Below are 17,835 nucleotides of genomic sequence, written 5' to 3' on the forward strand. Positions count from 1 at the left end.
ACATTGTTTATAAATGTAACTATTAAATTCTAACATTTTTCTAACATTTAAATTCTCTAAACATTTTACTTGTCGAAATTATTATTATTTGAAGCAGTAGTTTTCACATCATGTGGTCCTCAGAAAGAGAGTTTAGGTGCATTTGAGTGGAAAACGGTGTTAGTTGTTGACGTGTCGCGGAGGATCAGCTGTTTTTAACGAGACGATACAGAGCGGCTCAGCTCAGAATTCTAAATAAAGGAGGAAAAAGTATAAAAATGTCTTTGTAAAGCTCAGTGCAGGTGTGCTGATCACTGCGCTTTAAGAGGTGAGAACGAGTCGAGCAGCTGCAAAAAACGCGGATGAAAAGCTCACAGCTCGCTTAAAGTGGGCAGTTCAGTCGAACCCCGACCTCCTGCCCACGGACCAAGTTTAATGCTGCTATCGACCCACAATGAAAAATAATAGTAACGCACAGTGACATGGAGAAGTAACTTTAATCTGATTACTGATTTGGAAAGATTAACGCGTTAGATTACTCGTTACTAAAAAAAGTGGTCAGATTAGAGTAACGCGTTACTAAGTAACGCGTTACCGGCATCACTGGTCTCCACCAATCAGGATTACACAAAAACTAAACAACTGATTTCCACAAAACTGTAAAAGGTTTGAGCTGGGGCAGAAGAGAAACCGCTATACTCTGTGGCAGCTTAGACAAAAGGGGACAAGCTAAAAAATATTCAAGGTACTGTGAGCAGGACTACTCAATAATTAACACCTCAACGGACAATTTTTCAGAGTTTTCTAGATCAGGCTGAGGAGGCAGAGCGAGCCCATTTCTTAGTTTTGTAATCACTGAGTTACTATTAAAGAGATTATTAAACAAAGAGGTGACAGAGGTTTTGCGGTTGCTGGTCCTCAGCTGTGGAACCAACCTTACATTAGAAATGCCCCCTCACTCACAGTTTTTAAATCCAGGCTCAAAACACATCTATTTACTCTGGCTTTCCTCACATTTTAATTCTTACCTTGTTATATCTGTAATTAATTTTCTCTTCACGTCAGTTGAGTTCAGACTGTTGATTTGTAAGTTTACTTTTTTATTATTATTTTCGTACTTAATGGACTGTGTGCAGCACTTTGGTCAGTGTGAGCTGTGTTTAAAGTGGAGATGACACCTCAAAAAAATAGGGAAAACTGATATAAGTAGCAAAATATACATATTTTATAGTAAGTTGAAAGTAATTATACTCATTATCACTGAAAAATAAAGTTTGTACAGCTTCTCAAAAGTATGTTAATTGGACAGCGGTCACATGATGCCGTGACGACACAGGCTGGAGAGTCCCGTCTTTGTCTGTTCGATCGACAACAGGAACAGATGGACCTCAGACTGTGACGAGATCAAGAACTTTTCTGACTCCTCTTCAAGTGTGGATTATTTCTGACTCGGTTCCTGAGGATATTGCAACAGTGATTAGACCCTACAGACTGGAGCCGTATCTTTCGGACGAACATTCAAACCAGGAGTATTCTGGCAGCGAAAATAATGCTGACGGTGTTTATGGTGGAGCCGAAGCAGAGGCAAGAGACGTGCCAATTCCGATAGATTTTGAAAGGCTGCAGAATATGGAATGGTAAGGGAGGCTTTGATTTTTGTTGCTGCATTTATAATACTCTAATTATGTCATGTTTACATGCCGCCGCCGTGTTTTCATGCCGCCGTCGTGTTTACCCTCCGCCGCCGTGTTTACGCCGCCGTGTTTTCATGCCGCTGCCGTGTTTACGCCGCCGTGTTTTCATGCCGCTGCCGTGTTTACGCCGCCGTGTTTTCATGCCGCTGCCGTGTTTACGCCGCCGTGTTTTCATGCCGCCGTCGTGTTGCCGCCGTTGTGTTTACATGCTGCAAGATTATTGTGAACATATTATTTGGGGTTGACATTTTATGTGTTCCTGTGAGCAGTCAGAACATGGAGATGGTAGAGGAAAGTGTCTGCTGTCTGGAGCAAATGTGGGTGTGCGAGCGGAGGGAGCGGCAGCCGGACATTTCGTGCATCACACAACACCGCAGCTTTCGATCAATCTGCCTGGACTTGAAAAGGCTAAAACCTTTCGCCCTTGTGTTTGTGCAATATGCTGCTACACACTGGTCAGACATATCGACAAACAAGTCCCTGAGAGCTGTGTTTAATCAAAGTTTCTGCCGCTAAAAAAAAAGTGTAAACAATGGCCGCCAGGCGCGCAAGCCGATACGGTCTACAGCCTGTGATGTATTTTCAGCTTGGTGCTCAGCGGGAAGCTGTTCAAGGGGCGTGCACATTTTTCAGTGGCGGGACGTTCAAATGTTATATATAACGTGAAAACTGCGTCCATTTTCCCAAAATGCTTAGGTTGACCGAATTATATAACCTTTGTTACATGTAATAAGACTATGTTGTCTTTAAGTGTCATATCCACTTTAAATGTGCTATAGAAATAAAGTTTAGCTATTACGCACTAGGAAAAACCAGCACCTGGTCATAGAATGTGTGTTGAAATGCGTTTAAATAGATGAATGTGTTATCCTACATTTGGCTTTATGTGGATATACCTGGTCATAGGCATGAAATTTAACTATGTCCAGCATTGCACATGGTCCTATAGCTGGCACATGACTCCTTGTTGGGGATTGGTGGCACAATTGGCTCTGCAGCCTCTTTGCAAAGCTCAACACTGAAAAATAACACGTCCTGATTCTGCATGTCGGGGGAGTAAACCCATTTTTAAAGGTATGGGGAAAAACTGGAGGCAGCTGAACATTCTGTCTCTCAGCTTGGGTGTCCACTGAATCAAAAGCTGCATTGCAGTGCACAAGTGCCTCAGTGTTGAGGACCCTATCAACTGCATAAGGCCAAGGACACACACATCTATCACATGGATACTTTTGGGAGGTGTGGATGCTGGCAGTCTGTCTGAGTAGTTGACAATCAGAACCCAGGGCAGTTTTGCAGTGTGGTGAATGCAGCAATGCTTGGCACCGGCACATGTTCTCAGACTGGACCTGATTATTCTTATATGGTGTATAATGGGAAAAGTGGACAAGAGTTCCTACTATTACACTTTGCAAACATAAAAACTAACTTTTTAATGACACCATAGTGTAAATGTGCTGAGAGACAGAGTGTGCTTTTGGTGTGTATGAGAATCACAATGAAGCTACCTGTTGCCAAAAGTACTGCTGAGTTCATCCAGGACGTTGTTCAACTTCACCTGCAGGTTGTTCAGCAAGTTACTGGCCTCTTTGTCCATCTGCAGAAACACACAGGTCCAGGAAAGTTTGAGCAACGGCAACGCCCTATGATTATACATGCAGTTGGTTGTCTCCAAATTTTTGAAGAACTAGTTCAACTTGTTTTTTTTCCTGGGACGGGGAGATCATGACATGTATGAGGGTCACTGTCGGTAAAAAGAAAAAGAAAACAAAACAAGAAGAAACAACGAACAAACAAAATAACCCCTCCCCCCAAAACGTTGGTTCCACAACTAACCTCCCATTTTCTATTTTTTTCTCTCATAAATTTAAGACTTTAACCTCAGAACGACTCACAAATTTATGACTGATGTCATAGAATATCAGCATTTTTTCCCCCCACGGAAATTTATTAATTATTTTTGCAAATGTATAACTTTTTTCCTCACAAATGTATGACTTTATAATCTCACAGAATCTGTGGGTTTTTCCTTGCAAATCTTAGAAGTTTTTTATTGCAAATTTACAAATTTTACAAGTTTTTACTGCAAATTTACAACTTTATAATCTCACAGAATCTGTTTTTTTTTCCTTGCAAATTTTACAATTTTTTATTGAAACTTTATGACTTAGGCAATATTGAGGTTTTTTTTCTTGCAAACTGATGAGTTTAAACTTGAAATTTGTGAGTTTTACCTCAAACTACCCCCCCCCCCCCAAAAAAAAAACAAAACAAAAAAAAACACATTTTTAAACCTATGATGGCCCAAATACACTGCTGTAGGCATTGGATAGAAGCCATAACATTTTGAAATGAACCATCAGAACAAAATAAAATGGCACTTCTTTTCACTTTTCCTTATTGTGCAAATAACTTGTCAAAACAATGTAGTGGGTGTTATATGCACAATGTCAGCAAGAAGCTGTCCTCTATGGACCTGTTCAGAAACAGAAAATTTGAAAAGTATAATGCAAAATAGGTGTGCGCTCAACAACTCTAAACAAGAGCTGCAATGTGTATTAGTTTAGCTTTTTTGTGGGCCTTTAAGGCAAAAATTATAATTAGCAGGAATAAAAGTAACAGATGAAACAAGTGTAATCTGGATCAACAGACATTGTGATTATAATCTGGAAAATGAGTGGTGGTGGTCCTGAAAATTAATTAGATGAACCCACCTTTTTAATGGAAGTTTCCACCTTTCATGAGAGCACATTGAAAAAGAAAAATTTAATATTGGAAAATATGTCTCCCTAAGAACAGGGAGACTGTAATGTCATCTAATTACCTACAGGGGGTCTGGATAGATGAAACATGAAGGAGACCGACCGTTTGTTGCAGCATTACTGGCAGATTCTACAGCACAGGACAAAGGGAAGATTTCCAGGAAAGGAAGGAAGCTTGAAACAGAGGGACTCTGCCATTTTACTGCATGCAAATTAATGTACAGGACTTTACACATGCACTCACATTTTTATCCCTGACATTGTTTTCAGTCTAAGAAAGTACACGGGGGGGTATAACCAGTGGTGGGCACAGCTAACCAAAAACTTAGCTTTGATTACTGGTAATCAGCTAACTGAAAAGTTATCTTTTTTAACGCTAAACCGATAAACTGCCGAAAAACGTATCGGAAGCTACAGATAACAGAACTTTAAATTTTGCCTCCTATACGTTCTCAACTACTAAGAAGCTGATTTTGAGTTTAAACACCCCCAAAGCTTCTAATAGAATCAAAGGCGATCACAAACCCAAACAGCCAATGAGCCAGCACTTATCTTTGTGCGCTCTGGTCCCACAATGAGGCAGGGGTCTTGAAACGGAAAGCAGGTTTGAATTATGGTTTTGCTTTAAAAATTAAATTATTCCAGATAGAATAACTACATTAATGTAAACTCTTAAAATGTACAAAGTGATATATAACACATATCTGTTAATTTTAAAATAATGCACTAATTCTGAAGATTTGAACATTAATACACAGATGCCCAAAGGGGATTATGGGTAACTAAGCCTCCGCTCATACTGGTTGATTCATTCATTCCATGTAAAAACCAACACAAGTGAATCAATGTAATGTGTTGGTGTTTACAAATAAATGTGCTTTTGTAAAATATGTCATTTATTTCATTTGTATAAAAAAAGAAAGAAATTTCAAGATCCCGCTAGACAGTGCCTAAGCGCATGCGTGATGACATCACAACTCTATCCAGTTAGGGAGACAAGGTTTCTTTCAATAACAAGAACTGTCAAAAACTTTCTCATGTGTGGTTGGAGTTGTGTGGCGACAGGAATCGCCGTTTGAATGCTTGAATAATGATGTCAGTTGCACAAAGAAATCAAATAATAGTGAAATGTTCGGTGCGGTGTTATAACAGATAAATCAGTCGCTCCGTGAACCATCTGGAACCAGCTCTTCTCTGTTTGTGCTTGTAGAGGATAGAACTGCACATCTACTACAAAAAGCTACGCCTGCAAAAATGTTAGCGGTCTAAAAATTGTTGGACCAAAACTTATCGGAAGATAATTGGTCCGATGGGTTTTCAAAGTTATCTGAAAAGCTAATCCGATAATGAAAACATTATTTTCGATAATTAACGGTTAGTGGATTAGTGGAACTGTGCCCACTACTGGGTATAACATGGAACAATCTTAACTAATGTCTATTTGAGACTAATCGATTTTAATTACTTCCACCAAGGAGGATGTTTTCACCTGCAACTGTTTGTTGGACAGTTGGCAGAATTCCTCAAAAGATATTTGATAACATTTTTGCAGAAGTGACTGAAAAGTCAGGCCAGGTCTGAAATAGATACTATTGAGGTTTTTGTGCAAAGAAACATTGAACTTGGTGGAGGTGTGTACAAAATGAACAGAAAGATTTTATAAAATTGACATGACTAACTAATGTGACAGCTGCCTCGACGGTGCAGCACATTTTGCTTCAGAGGTCAGCAGAATCGCGACTGTTGGTAAATGCTGAACTCAACACATACATCAAAAATGGCATGACTGCTCATTGTATTCCTGTATTTTCCAGCCTATATGAAGCATTTCTTTTTACTTGTTTTGCTGGCCCTTCGACTTCTATTATGAAGCAATTTATATATAAAAAAAATACTGCATTATATGTGGCCACAAGACTCCATCATCTACATGGATGATAAGATGATCCTGTATACAGATTTGAAACAGGTACTGTCTGATATATAATCTGGTACAGAAGGTTCCAGTAATGCAGCATTAAGCTGGATGCCAGCTGCCATAAAACAAGAAGATCTGAATGTCAGGGACATGTTGGGTTCCCCCTGTGGGTTCACCACCCACAGGGGAACCGCTGGGGTCGGGTGCCCTGTCCCATGGGAGGCAGTGAAATTCGAGGGCCTTGACGGACTAGACCCAGGTGGCAGATGCTAGCTCTGTAATTGTGAACGTGACCTCTTTGTGGGGGAAGGACCCGCAGCTTGTGCGGGAGGTAGAGCACTACCAGTTAGATCTGGTGGGCCTCGCCTCCACACAAAGCCTCAGCTCTGGAACCCCCATCCTTGATAGAAGTTGGACCTTATTCTTCTCTGGAGTTGCCCAGGATGTGAGGCGCCGGGCGGGTGTGTGGGGGTACACATGCCCCTACCTGTGCGCTGCTGCATTGGAGTTTACTCCTGTTGACAACAGGGTCACCTCCCTGCACCTTCGGGTTGCTGACTGCTGTTGCGCATATGCACCAAACAGCAGTTCAGAGTATTCAGCCCTCTTGGAGTCCTGTATGGGGCTCCTGTGGCAGAATCCATTGTTCTGCTGAACATTGTTCAACACACATGTAAGCAAGGACAGAGACACCTGGAGAGGTGTGATTGGGAGGATCAGCCTCCCTGATCTAAACCTGAGCAGTTGTTTGTTGTTGGACTTGTGCTAGTTATGAACTGTCCATAACAGACACCATGTTCGAACATGAGGATGCTCATAAGTGTACATGGTACCAGAGCACCCTAGGGCAAAGGCCAATGATCGATTTTGTCATATCAGATCTGAGGCCACATGTTCTGGACACTTGGGTGAAGAGAAGGACAGAGCTGTTAACTGATCACCATCTGGTGGTGAGTTGGATCAGTGGATGGGGAGGACTTTGGATAGACCTGGTAAGCCCAAATGGATAGTGCAGGTGAGCTGGAAACATCTGGAGGAGCCCATTGTCTGAAAGATATTTAATTCACACCTCTGGCGGAGCTTTTCTGGCATCCCCGTGGAGGTTGGGGGTATTGAACAAGAATGGGCAATGTTCAAAGCTTCTATTGCTGAAGCTGCAGCAGGGAGCTGTGGAGTGAAGGTCTTAGGTGCCTCAAGGGGCAGTAACGTTCAAACACCGTGGTGGACACTGGTGGCCAGGGAATCCATCCAACTGTAGAAGGAGTCTTTTCAGACTCTGTTGACTTCAACTGAGGAGGTAATCGGTCACTGGAAGGAACACTTCGAGGAATTTCTGCATCATACTGGATCACCCTCTGTTATAGAGGCAGAGCTGGAAGCTGATGGAGGATCATCATGAATTTCCCTGGTGGAAGTCACTGAGGCAGTCAAACAACCCCACAGTGGTAAAGCCTCAGGGGCTGATGGATGACATCCGTCCAGAAATGATGAAGGCTCTTGGTGTGTAGGGACTGTTTTGGATGAAACATCTCTTCAACATTGCACGGAGGTCTGGGACAGTGCCAAAGGAGTGGCAAACTGGGGTGGTGGTCTCCATATTAAAAAAGGGGACCAGAGAGTGTGTGCCACTACATGGGCGTTACACTACTCAGCCTCCCTGGTAAAGTCTACTCCAGGGAGCTGGAAAGGAGGATTTGGCCGATAGTTGAACCTCACTCTCCCAAGGATTCTGGAGGTGGCCTGGGAGTATGCCCATCCAGTCTACATGCATTTTGTGGACTTTTGTGGATGCCCTGGGAAGGCGTATGATCTGATACCCCGGGAGATGCTGCGGGAGTATGGAGTGAGGGGGTCCCTTCTCAGGGCCATTCAACCTCTGTACTCACAAAGCAAGAGCTGTGTTCAGATCCTCAACAGTAAGTCAGACTGGTTTCTGGTGGAGGTTGGCCTCTGCCAGGGCTACACTTTGTCAGGAATCCTGCTTGTGATATTCATGTACAGGATATCAAGGCGTAGTCGGGGTGAGGAGGGTCTTCAGTTCTCATCACTGCTTTTTGCAGATGATGTGGTCCTGTTAGCATCATCAACCTGTGATCTCCAGCACTCACTAGGTTGGTTCGCAGTTGAGTGTGGAGCAGCTGGGATGAGGATCAGCACCTCTAAATCTGAGGCCATGGTGCTCAGCAGGAAACTGATGGACTACCTACTCTGGGCAGAGAATGAGGTCTTGCCCCAAGTGAAGGAGTTCAAGTACGTTGGGGTGTTGTTCACGAGTGAGGGGACAATTCATGTTGCTTTTCTGGGACAGATGAGACTAACACTTCCTATGGTATGTGGATAATATGTGACTGTGCTTATCTCCAGATTCCGTCGCGTCAGGTGGATGCGAGTCTATGATTCCCCCTTGATGGGACGCCAGTCTGATGCAGGTTTCCTCCCCAGCCAAGGCCAGCACCCATTTACAGTTTGGTGCTAGTGTCTTGTCTATATTTCTGACTTAATTCAGAAATATAGAAAGCAAATAAGAAATATTCTGCAACACATGTTTCTCTGCATCAAAATGAGATACTAAGTTCAGTTACTGCATATTTTGTTAAGCAAAATGTTGGACATGTGTGTAAAAAGTCCAGGTCCAATTGTGTACACATTTTTTAGACTTTTGAAAACCAAAGAAAATAGCAACATAAAAATGGTTTGACAGAAACACAAGTTGTTTGAAGAACACAGAGTCACTGGTTTTAGGGAAATTCCTGTGAGGTTCACTGAGGAAAGGTTAAAGGTCAGGCTGAAAGTCACCACAGGGGACCAGAACAATTGGGACACAATAGAACACACAAGTATGTGCTGTTCTAGCACACAAGGACACAGATGACCACTGTGGTGTCGTAGGGAGGAGTGAACAAAGGACAGTGAAACAATGAATGACTCACGACCTTTACAGGCTGATAACAAATCAGCTCACAACAGACCTCAACCACTGATTCATCCTCCTCCTCACTCTCACAGAGCTGGGAGTGGCAGCGGAAAGACACGATACAAAGAAAAAAAAAAAGAATCAAGCCTAACAGCTGGAAATAAAATCCCGTACTCACAGATGATTCATGGTGATCAGTGAAACACGTGTTATTTCGACACAGGATTTCCAGCTTTATTTCAAAAACGTATCAGAAACAGTGACGTCTCAAAAAGACACCCCCACCCCCGCCAATTCACATCCAAGTCATCTCATATCGATTATCTATCAGTATCAAATCCTGATCCATCACTTCTATTTTCATAGATGCTGCATTTTCACAGGACACAGTGCAAGTATATTACACTGAAGGAAATATATATCCACGTATCTCATGTGACAGGTGCAAGACCAGACTGACCCCAGTTTGGGCTGGAATCAGGTTTGACTACTTCTTCCCATGTTTAAAGTGTTCTTGAGAGAAGAAAAAGTAAGTCCTACATAGGCCCTGAGACCCGCTGGTGCCAGTGCTTGTCCTCGGATTCCGTAACCTGGATAGAAAGCCAGTCCATGGCAGATTACTTACCTGTCTAAGCCTGGTACCCATTTACAGCTGTGTGGACTGGGACAAAGCTGATAAAATCTTTTGTCCAAGGACACCAATAGGCAGTGTGACTGGGAATTGAACCCAGGTCTACATACAATGCATCCGGAAGGTATTCACAGCGCTTCACTTTTTTCATATTTTGTTATGTTGCAGCCTTATTCTGTATCAGTAGCACAACTTCTTATCTCATTGAGCTACCTGCTCCATCTCCAGTAAAACACCAAACCATAAAACTAAATAAATAAAAATTGTTTGTGGTCTACAGGTTAGCATGTTGGGTGCAGGTTCTTGACATTAGTGTGCAAATGGAATTCCAAGAAAGTCGTCCATAGGGGCAAAGGGACACAAGTGTAAGTTGATTTTTGGCTGTCAGCCCATCTTAGCATTTCAGGGCTTCAGGTACATTTCCTCCTTGAAATGCAAAATTCAGTTAAAAAAAAGGCATTTATAAATGTTATAATTAATGTCATAATTAAGAGACCTGAATTGTTTAGCAGCAGTGATGGATGGCAACTAAATAAAAATTAAAACGGTCTCTGTCACTAAATCACAACATTGTTTCATTGTTGGGAAATTTTTGTTCAATTAATTTTTCAGTTAATTGTTTTTAACACATGCACCAATTTAGCAAACAATAATCTACTTATTTCAACACTAATGAAAACCTACCTTCTCCACAGGCTCCTCCTCCTCGTCAACCAGCTCATCATTCTTTAATTGCAAAGTGAACACACTAAGTTTGAATGTCTGACTAAACTATCAGCCAAACACATTGAAAACTAAAATCTACAAACAAGCCACTACACCTACAAGAAATATGACAAAGCACGACATGGAAATGTCCCAATAAGCCAGCAGGGAATTAAATCGGAGAGCAAAAAACTATACATAAATTAATTCATGCGTCAATGTTACTTTTTTACCCCCCCAAAATAAAAATAAAAAAATAAATAATAAAGGTTGGGAACTACTATTAGAGAGCAGCAGGATTAAAATGACGACGTGTCAATTTTATTGACATCAATCACATGAGGGTTCCATGAAGACACTTGCTGCACAGCCTGACCAGAACATCTAAGTTCTACTGTGGTTCTGCAGAGACTAAATCCTAAACCAGCACTTAGGAATCTACATGAAATGGTCAGTATTAGACATACCGCTGCATCCAGTGTGGCAACCTGATATATACACAAGACAGAAACAACCATTATTGGAATACTGCCTCGTAAACAAAGACTAGGGGAAATTAGTCTTAGTAACTGCTTCCATCTTACTCTTGAGGCTGATAAGAACACATATTAAATAGCTGCTAACGAAACATAAAACTGGACATTTACTGGTATAATTTGGAGATAAGAGTTGCCCCTTTCGGGGCTGGCATCCACAGCCCATCGCAGAACCACTTGAGTGTACGATTCAACACTTCCCAAAATTAAAGTTCTCTCAGACACATTTTCAGAAATTTAAAAAGGCATTTATAAAAATACCACGTGGAATCAAACCTGGGATCTTGCTCAATAGACTCTCAGCATACAGTGGGGCAAAAAAGTATTTAGTCAGTCCCTGACTGTGCAAGTTCTCCTACTTAGAACAATGAGAGGTCTGTAATTTTCATCATAGGTACACTTCAACTTAGACAAAATGAGAAAAAAAAATCCAGGCAATCACATTGCAGGATTTTTAAAGAATTTATTTGTAAATTATGGTGGAAAATAAGTATTTGGTCAATAACAAAAGTTCAACTCAATACTTTATAACATAATCTTTGTTGGCAATGACAGAGGTCAAATGTTTCCTTTAAGTCTTTACCGGGTTTGCACACACTGTAGTTGGTATTTTGGCCCATTCCTCCACGCAGATCTCCTCTAGAGCAGTGATGTTTTTGGGGCTGTCGATGGGCAACATGGACTTTCAACTCCCTCAACAATATGGGATTGAGGTCTAGAGACTGGCTTGGTCACTCCAGGACCTTGAAATGCTTTTATGGAGCCACTGCTTTGTTGCCCGAGCGATGTGTTTGGGATCACTGTCATGCTGGAAGACCCAGCCACGTTGCATCTTCAATGTTCTCACTGATGGAAGGAGGTTTTAGCTTAAAATCTCATGATACATGGCCACGTCCATTCTTCCCTTAACATGGATTAGTCGTCCTGTCCCCTTTGCAGAAAAACAGCCCCAAAGCATGATGTTTCCACCCCCATGCTTCACAGTAGGTATGGTGTTCTTGGGATGCAACTCAGCATTCGTCTTCCTCCAAACACGACGAGTTCAGTTTTTACCAAAATGTCCTATTTTGGTTTCATCTGACCCCATGATATTCTCCCAGTCCTCTTCTGGATCATCCATATGCTCTCTGGCAAACTTCAGATGGGCCTGGACATGAACTGGCTTAAGCAGGGGGACACGCCTGACACTCCAGGATTTGAGTCCCTCTCTGCGTAGTGTGTAGCCTTTGTTACTTTGGTCCCAGCTCTCTGCAGGTCATTCATCAGGTCCCTCCGTGTAATTCTGGGATTTCTGTTCACCGTTCTCATGATCATTTTGACCCCATGGGATGACATCTTGCGTGGAGCCCCACATTGAGGGAGATTATCAATGGTCTTGTATGTCTTCCATTTTCTTACAATTGCTCCTACAGTTGATTTATTCACACCAAGCTGCTTGACTATTGTAGATTCACTCTTCCCAGCCTGGTGCACATCTACAATTTTCTTCCTGGTGTCCTTCAACAGCTCTTTGGTCTTGGCTATGGTTGAGTTTGGAGTCTGACTGTTTGAGGCTGTTGATTGGTGTCTTTTATACAGATAACAAGTTCCAACAGGTGCCATTAATACAGGTAACAGGTGGAGGACAGAAAATCTTCTTAAAGAAGAAATTACAGGTCTGTGAGAGCCAGAAATCTTGCTTGTTTGTGGGTGACCAAATACTTATTTTCCACCATAATTTACAAATAAATTCTTTAAAAATCCTACAATGTGATTTTCTGGATTTTTTCTTCTCATTTTGTCTCTCATAATTGAAGTGTACCTATGTTGAAAATTACAGACACCTCTCATCTTTCTAAGTAGGAGAACTTGCACAATCCGAGGCTGACTAAATACTTTTTGGCCCCACTGTAACCATTAGATTATAGACTTTTGGATCTTGTAGCTTTAACACACGGAGGTCCAAGCTTTTCTCTTCTACCTGTAAAGCTCACGGAGAGTCAAATGACCCTGGCTAGCTGACTTGGCTAGCCACATTCTTGTGTTTGCATAAAGCCCATGGAGAGTCAAATGATCCTGGCTAGCTGACTTGGCTAGGCACATTCTTGTGTTTGCATATTTGCTGTCTGTGTGTTCTGAGACTTCCTTGTTTACATAACAGAAGTAGCTCTCCACAGAGGATCTGGGAGTCACTTGCCTGCTTAGCTGAAAGGGCTGCGTATGAAGCAGGAGTTGTGTGCAAAACGTGTAAAATTACAGCTGCCTAGTACACCTATTGCTACAACTATTTGTGCACCACAGCGGCTGAAAGATCTGTCGTTCTGGATGTCCCAGCTGGACAACATGTACTGTGTTTGGATAGACATGGACTAACAACTGCCCACTGTGACGCATGTGTGTCTGCTTGCTGTCATCATGTGGACATAATGACATAATAACAGTGTGGGGACTGTTAGTCATTGTGAGTGACTGTAACCTGTACCTACTGTATATATTTTGGTTTTCTGGTGTGTTTTTTTGGTACATTTTGGTACATTTCAATAAAATCCAGAAAACAAAATTTCATTTCTCCCCCAGGAAGTTTTCTTTTGGTGTGTTTTTTGGTACATTTAAATACAATTCAGAAAACAAAATTTCATCTCTCCCCCAGGGTAAAGTTATTTATCCACCTAAGCACAAATCAGCAGCCCTTTCAGCTAAGCAGGCACACAGACAGCAAATATGCAAACACAAGAATGTGGCTAGCCAAGTCAGCCCGTCCTCTGAGGTGTTCTGAGACGTCCTTGTTTACATAACAGAAGTAGCTCTCCACAGGGGATCTTGGAGTCATTTGACTATCCGTGGACTTTAGAGGTAGACTGGTCATTTGACCAGACCTTGGCCTTCTGAGTGTTAAGTAGACAAGCCTACACTGCTAACTAAAGAAAAAGTGATGTCTTTCATGGTAGCCTTTTTTTTTAAACAGTGACTGGCCGATTACCATAGCTACTCCTCTTTTGTTATTCGTTTTAATGGTCTTTTAATTTGAATACAAGCTATTAGTGGCATCTAGCATGACACCATTGGACCATGGGGTGCCAAAATCCAACCCCTCATCCTTGTCATGACAACTGGGTAACGGATCAAGTGGGGGATTGCCTGTTGGCAATTGCCTGTTGACTTTAAACAAACCCACATACAGGTATCTCCAGAAGAGACCATCTTCCTTGCCACATGGCATTGCCAAGATAAAGGTTGGACCCTGTCCCCTTTTGGAAACCAAAAACATAATGTGATAGTGTTTCACCCCAAAGCTCCAGCAGCGAACATGAATCATGATAGATTTAGTGTATCTTCAACCCTGATCACAAGACAGCTGTGCAACTGACAGTTTATAGGCTTCTGAATAATTACAGCTATACAACAGCATATGTATGCAGTACATAAATTCAGTTCAACAAACACCATCCATCCATCCATCCATCCCTTTTCTTCCGCTTTATCTGGAGTCGGGTCGCGGGGGCAGCAGCTCAAGCAAAGCCGCCCAGACCTCCCGACCCACACACACCTCCCCCAGCTCCTCTGGGGGAACCCCAAGGCGTTCCCAAGCCAGCCGAGAGATGTAGTCCCTCCAGCGTGTCCTGGGTCTTCCCCGGGGCCTCCTCCCAGTGGGACGTGCCTGGAACACCTCTCCAGCGAGGCGTCCAGGGGGCATCCGGAAAAGATGCCCGAGCCACCTCAACTGACTCCTTTCGACGTGGAGGAGCAGCGGCTCGACTCCGAGCTCCTCCCGAGTGACCGAGCTCCTCATCCTATCTCTAAGGGAGCGCCCAGCCACCCTACGGAGGAAACTCATCTCGGCCGCTTGTACTCGCGATCGCGTTCTTTCGGTCATGAGCCAAATCTCACTGCAGATGCTGCACCGATCCGTCTATCGATCTCACGCTCCATCCGTCCCTCACTCGTGAACAAGACCCTGAGATACTTAAACTCCTCCACTTGAAGCAAGGACACTCCACCGACCTGAAGAGGGCAAAGCACCTTTTTCCGGTCGAGAACCATGGCCTCGGATTTGGAGGTGCTGATTTTCATCCCGGACACTTCACACTCGGCTGCAAACCGACCCAGTGCACGCTGAAGGTCCTGATTTGGCAAAGCCAACAGAACCACATCGTCCACAAACAGCAGAGACGAGATTCTGTGGTTCCCAAACGAGACCCCCTCTACACCCTGGCTGCGCCTAGAAATTCTGTCCATAAAATAATGAACAGAACCGGTGACAAAGGGCAGCCCTGGCGGAGGCCAACGTGCACTGGAAAAGGTTTGACTTACTACCGGCAATGCGAACCAAGCTCCTGCTGCGGTCGTACAGGGACCGGATAGCCCTTAACAAAGGACCCCGGACCCCGTACTCCCGGAGCACTCCCCACAGGGTGCCCCGAGGGACACGGTCGAACGCCTTCTCCAGATCCACAAAACACATGTGGACTGGTTGGGCAAACTCCCATGAACCCTCGAGCACCCGATGGAGCATGTAGAGCTGGTCCAGTGTGCCGCGACCAGGACGAAAACCACACTGCTCCTCCTGAATCCGAGGTTCGACCATCGGTCGAATTCTCCTCTCCTGTACTCTGGAATAGACCTTACCGGGGAGGCTGAGGAGTGTGATCCTTCTATAGTTGGAACACACCCTCCAGTCCCCCTTCTTAAACAGAGGGACCACCACCCCGGTCTGTCAATCCAGAGGCACTGTCCCCGATCGCCACGCGATGTTGCAGAGGCACTGTCCCCGATCGCCACGCGATGTTGCAGAGGCGTGTCAGCCAAGACAGCCCCACAACATCCAGAGACTTAAGGTACTCAGGACGGATTTTATCCACCCCAGGGAGCCTTGCCACCGAGGAGCTTTCTAACCACCTCGGTGACTTCGGCCTGGGTAATGGATGAGTCTGCCTCTGAGTCCCCAGTCTCTGCTTCCTCTTCGGAAGACGTGACGATGGGATTGAGGAGATCCTCGAAGTACTCCTTCCACTGCCCGACAACATCCCCAGTCAGGGTCAACAGCTCCCCACCCGCACCGTAAACAGTGCTGGTTGAGAGCTGCTTCCGCCTCCTGACGCGTCGGACGGTTTGCCAGAATCTCTTCGAGGCCAACCGATAGTCCTCCTCCATAGCCTCCCCAAACTCCTCCCAGACCTGAGTTTTGCCTCTGTGACCGCAGGGCTGTGGCACGCTTGGCCTGCCGGTACCTGTCAGCTGCCTCTGGGGTCCCCACCTACCAAGAAAGATAAGTAGGACTCCTTCAGCTTGACAGCATCCTTACTTCCGGTGTCCACCACCGGGTTTGGGGATTGCCGCTGCAACAGGCACCAGAGACCTTGCGACCACAGCTACGAGTAGCCGCATCAACAATGGAGGTGGAGAACATGGTCCACTCGGACTCCATGTCTCCAACCTCCCCCGGGATCTGGGAGAAGCTCTCCTCGGAGGGTGGGAGTTGAAGACCTCGCTGACAGAGGGTTCGCCAGTCGTTCCCAGCAGACCCTCACGATACGTTTGGGTCTGCCAGGTCTATGACCGGTTTCCTACCCTCCCAGCGGATCCAACTCACCACCAGGTAGTGATCAGTCGACAGCTCTGCCCCTCTCTTCACTCGAGTGTCCGAGACACGTGGCCGAAGGTCAGATGATACGACTACAAAGTCGATTCATCGACCTCCGGCTCAGGGTGTCCTGGTGCCACGTGCACTTATGGACACCCTTGTGCTCGAACATGGTGTTCGTGATGGACAAACTGTGACTAGCACAGAAGTCCAACAACTGAACACCACTCGGGTTCAGATCGGGGAGGCCGTGCTTCCTGATCACCCCCCTCCAGGTCTCACTGTCGCCGCCCACGTGGGCATTGAAGTCCCAGTCGGAGTGCTATCTAGTACCCCTCCCAGGGACTCCACGAAGGTCGGGTACTCTGCACTGCTGCTCGGCCTGTAGGCCGAGGACAACGGTGAGAGACCTGTCCCCGACCCGAAGGCGTAGGGACACGACCCTCTCTTTCACCGGAGTGAACTCAACACTTGTGACTGAGCTGGGGAGCAATAAGCAATGCGACCCCAGCTCTCTGCCTCTCCCCTGTGGGCGACGCCAGAAAAATGAAGCATCCAGCTCCTCTCCAGGAGTTGGTACCAGAGCCCAAGCTGTGCGTGGAGGTGAGCCCGACTATCTCTAGTCGGTATCTCTCAACCTCATCGCACAAGCTCAGGCTCCTTCCCCCATAGCGAGGTGACATTCCACGTTCCCAACAGCCAGGGGCTGTGAGCATGGACCGGGCCACCGGGCCACCGCGCCCTCGCCCACCACCCAATCCTCTCTGCACCCGACCCCCATGGCCCCCTCTGCAGGTGGTGAACCCACAGGAGGGCTTCAACAAACACAATCCCTGTTTTTTACAGGATGATGTACGGCTAGCTAACATTATGAACGCAGTTTCATACTTCTCAGAATTAAGCAGGTATAAGAATGACTTATAAACAAGGCTGCTACAACTTTGTGGACCACAGTTTAGAAAATTTAAAACCCTGACATATCCATGTGGTTACCTGTGCAGATATTTGGCTTCTATCATAACCTTCATATAAATCTGTTCACTTGTGCAGACTGCAGCTACACTGGAATTGAGTGAGTTAATCTGGAAATTTTCAAGGGGTTGTTGTTGACTAACCCCTTTATCGAACATGGAGGTGAA

The 17,835-nt window shown here is 44.6% G+C and overlaps 1 protein-coding gene across 1 annotated transcript in view; it reads right to left on the reverse strand.

Moving 5' to 3' along the window:
- The window catches only part of LOC117529092 (protein unc-13 homolog B-like), a 174,724-nt gene that overhangs the window by 38,847 nt on the left and 118,042 nt on the right, over positions 1-17,835 (reverse strand). Inside the window, 1 exon segment of the mRNA XM_034191794.1 lies at positions 3,179-3,267. Within this exon segment, the coding sequence (XP_034047685.1) occupies positions 3,179-3,267 (89 nt within the window).

Source organism: Thalassophryne amazonica, chromosome 17 (genome assembly GCF_902500255.1).
Source record: "Thalassophryne amazonica chromosome 17, fThaAma1.1, whole genome shotgun sequence".
Lineage (NCBI taxonomy): Eukaryota > Metazoa > Chordata > Actinopteri > Batrachoidiformes > Batrachoididae > Thalassophryne > Thalassophryne amazonica.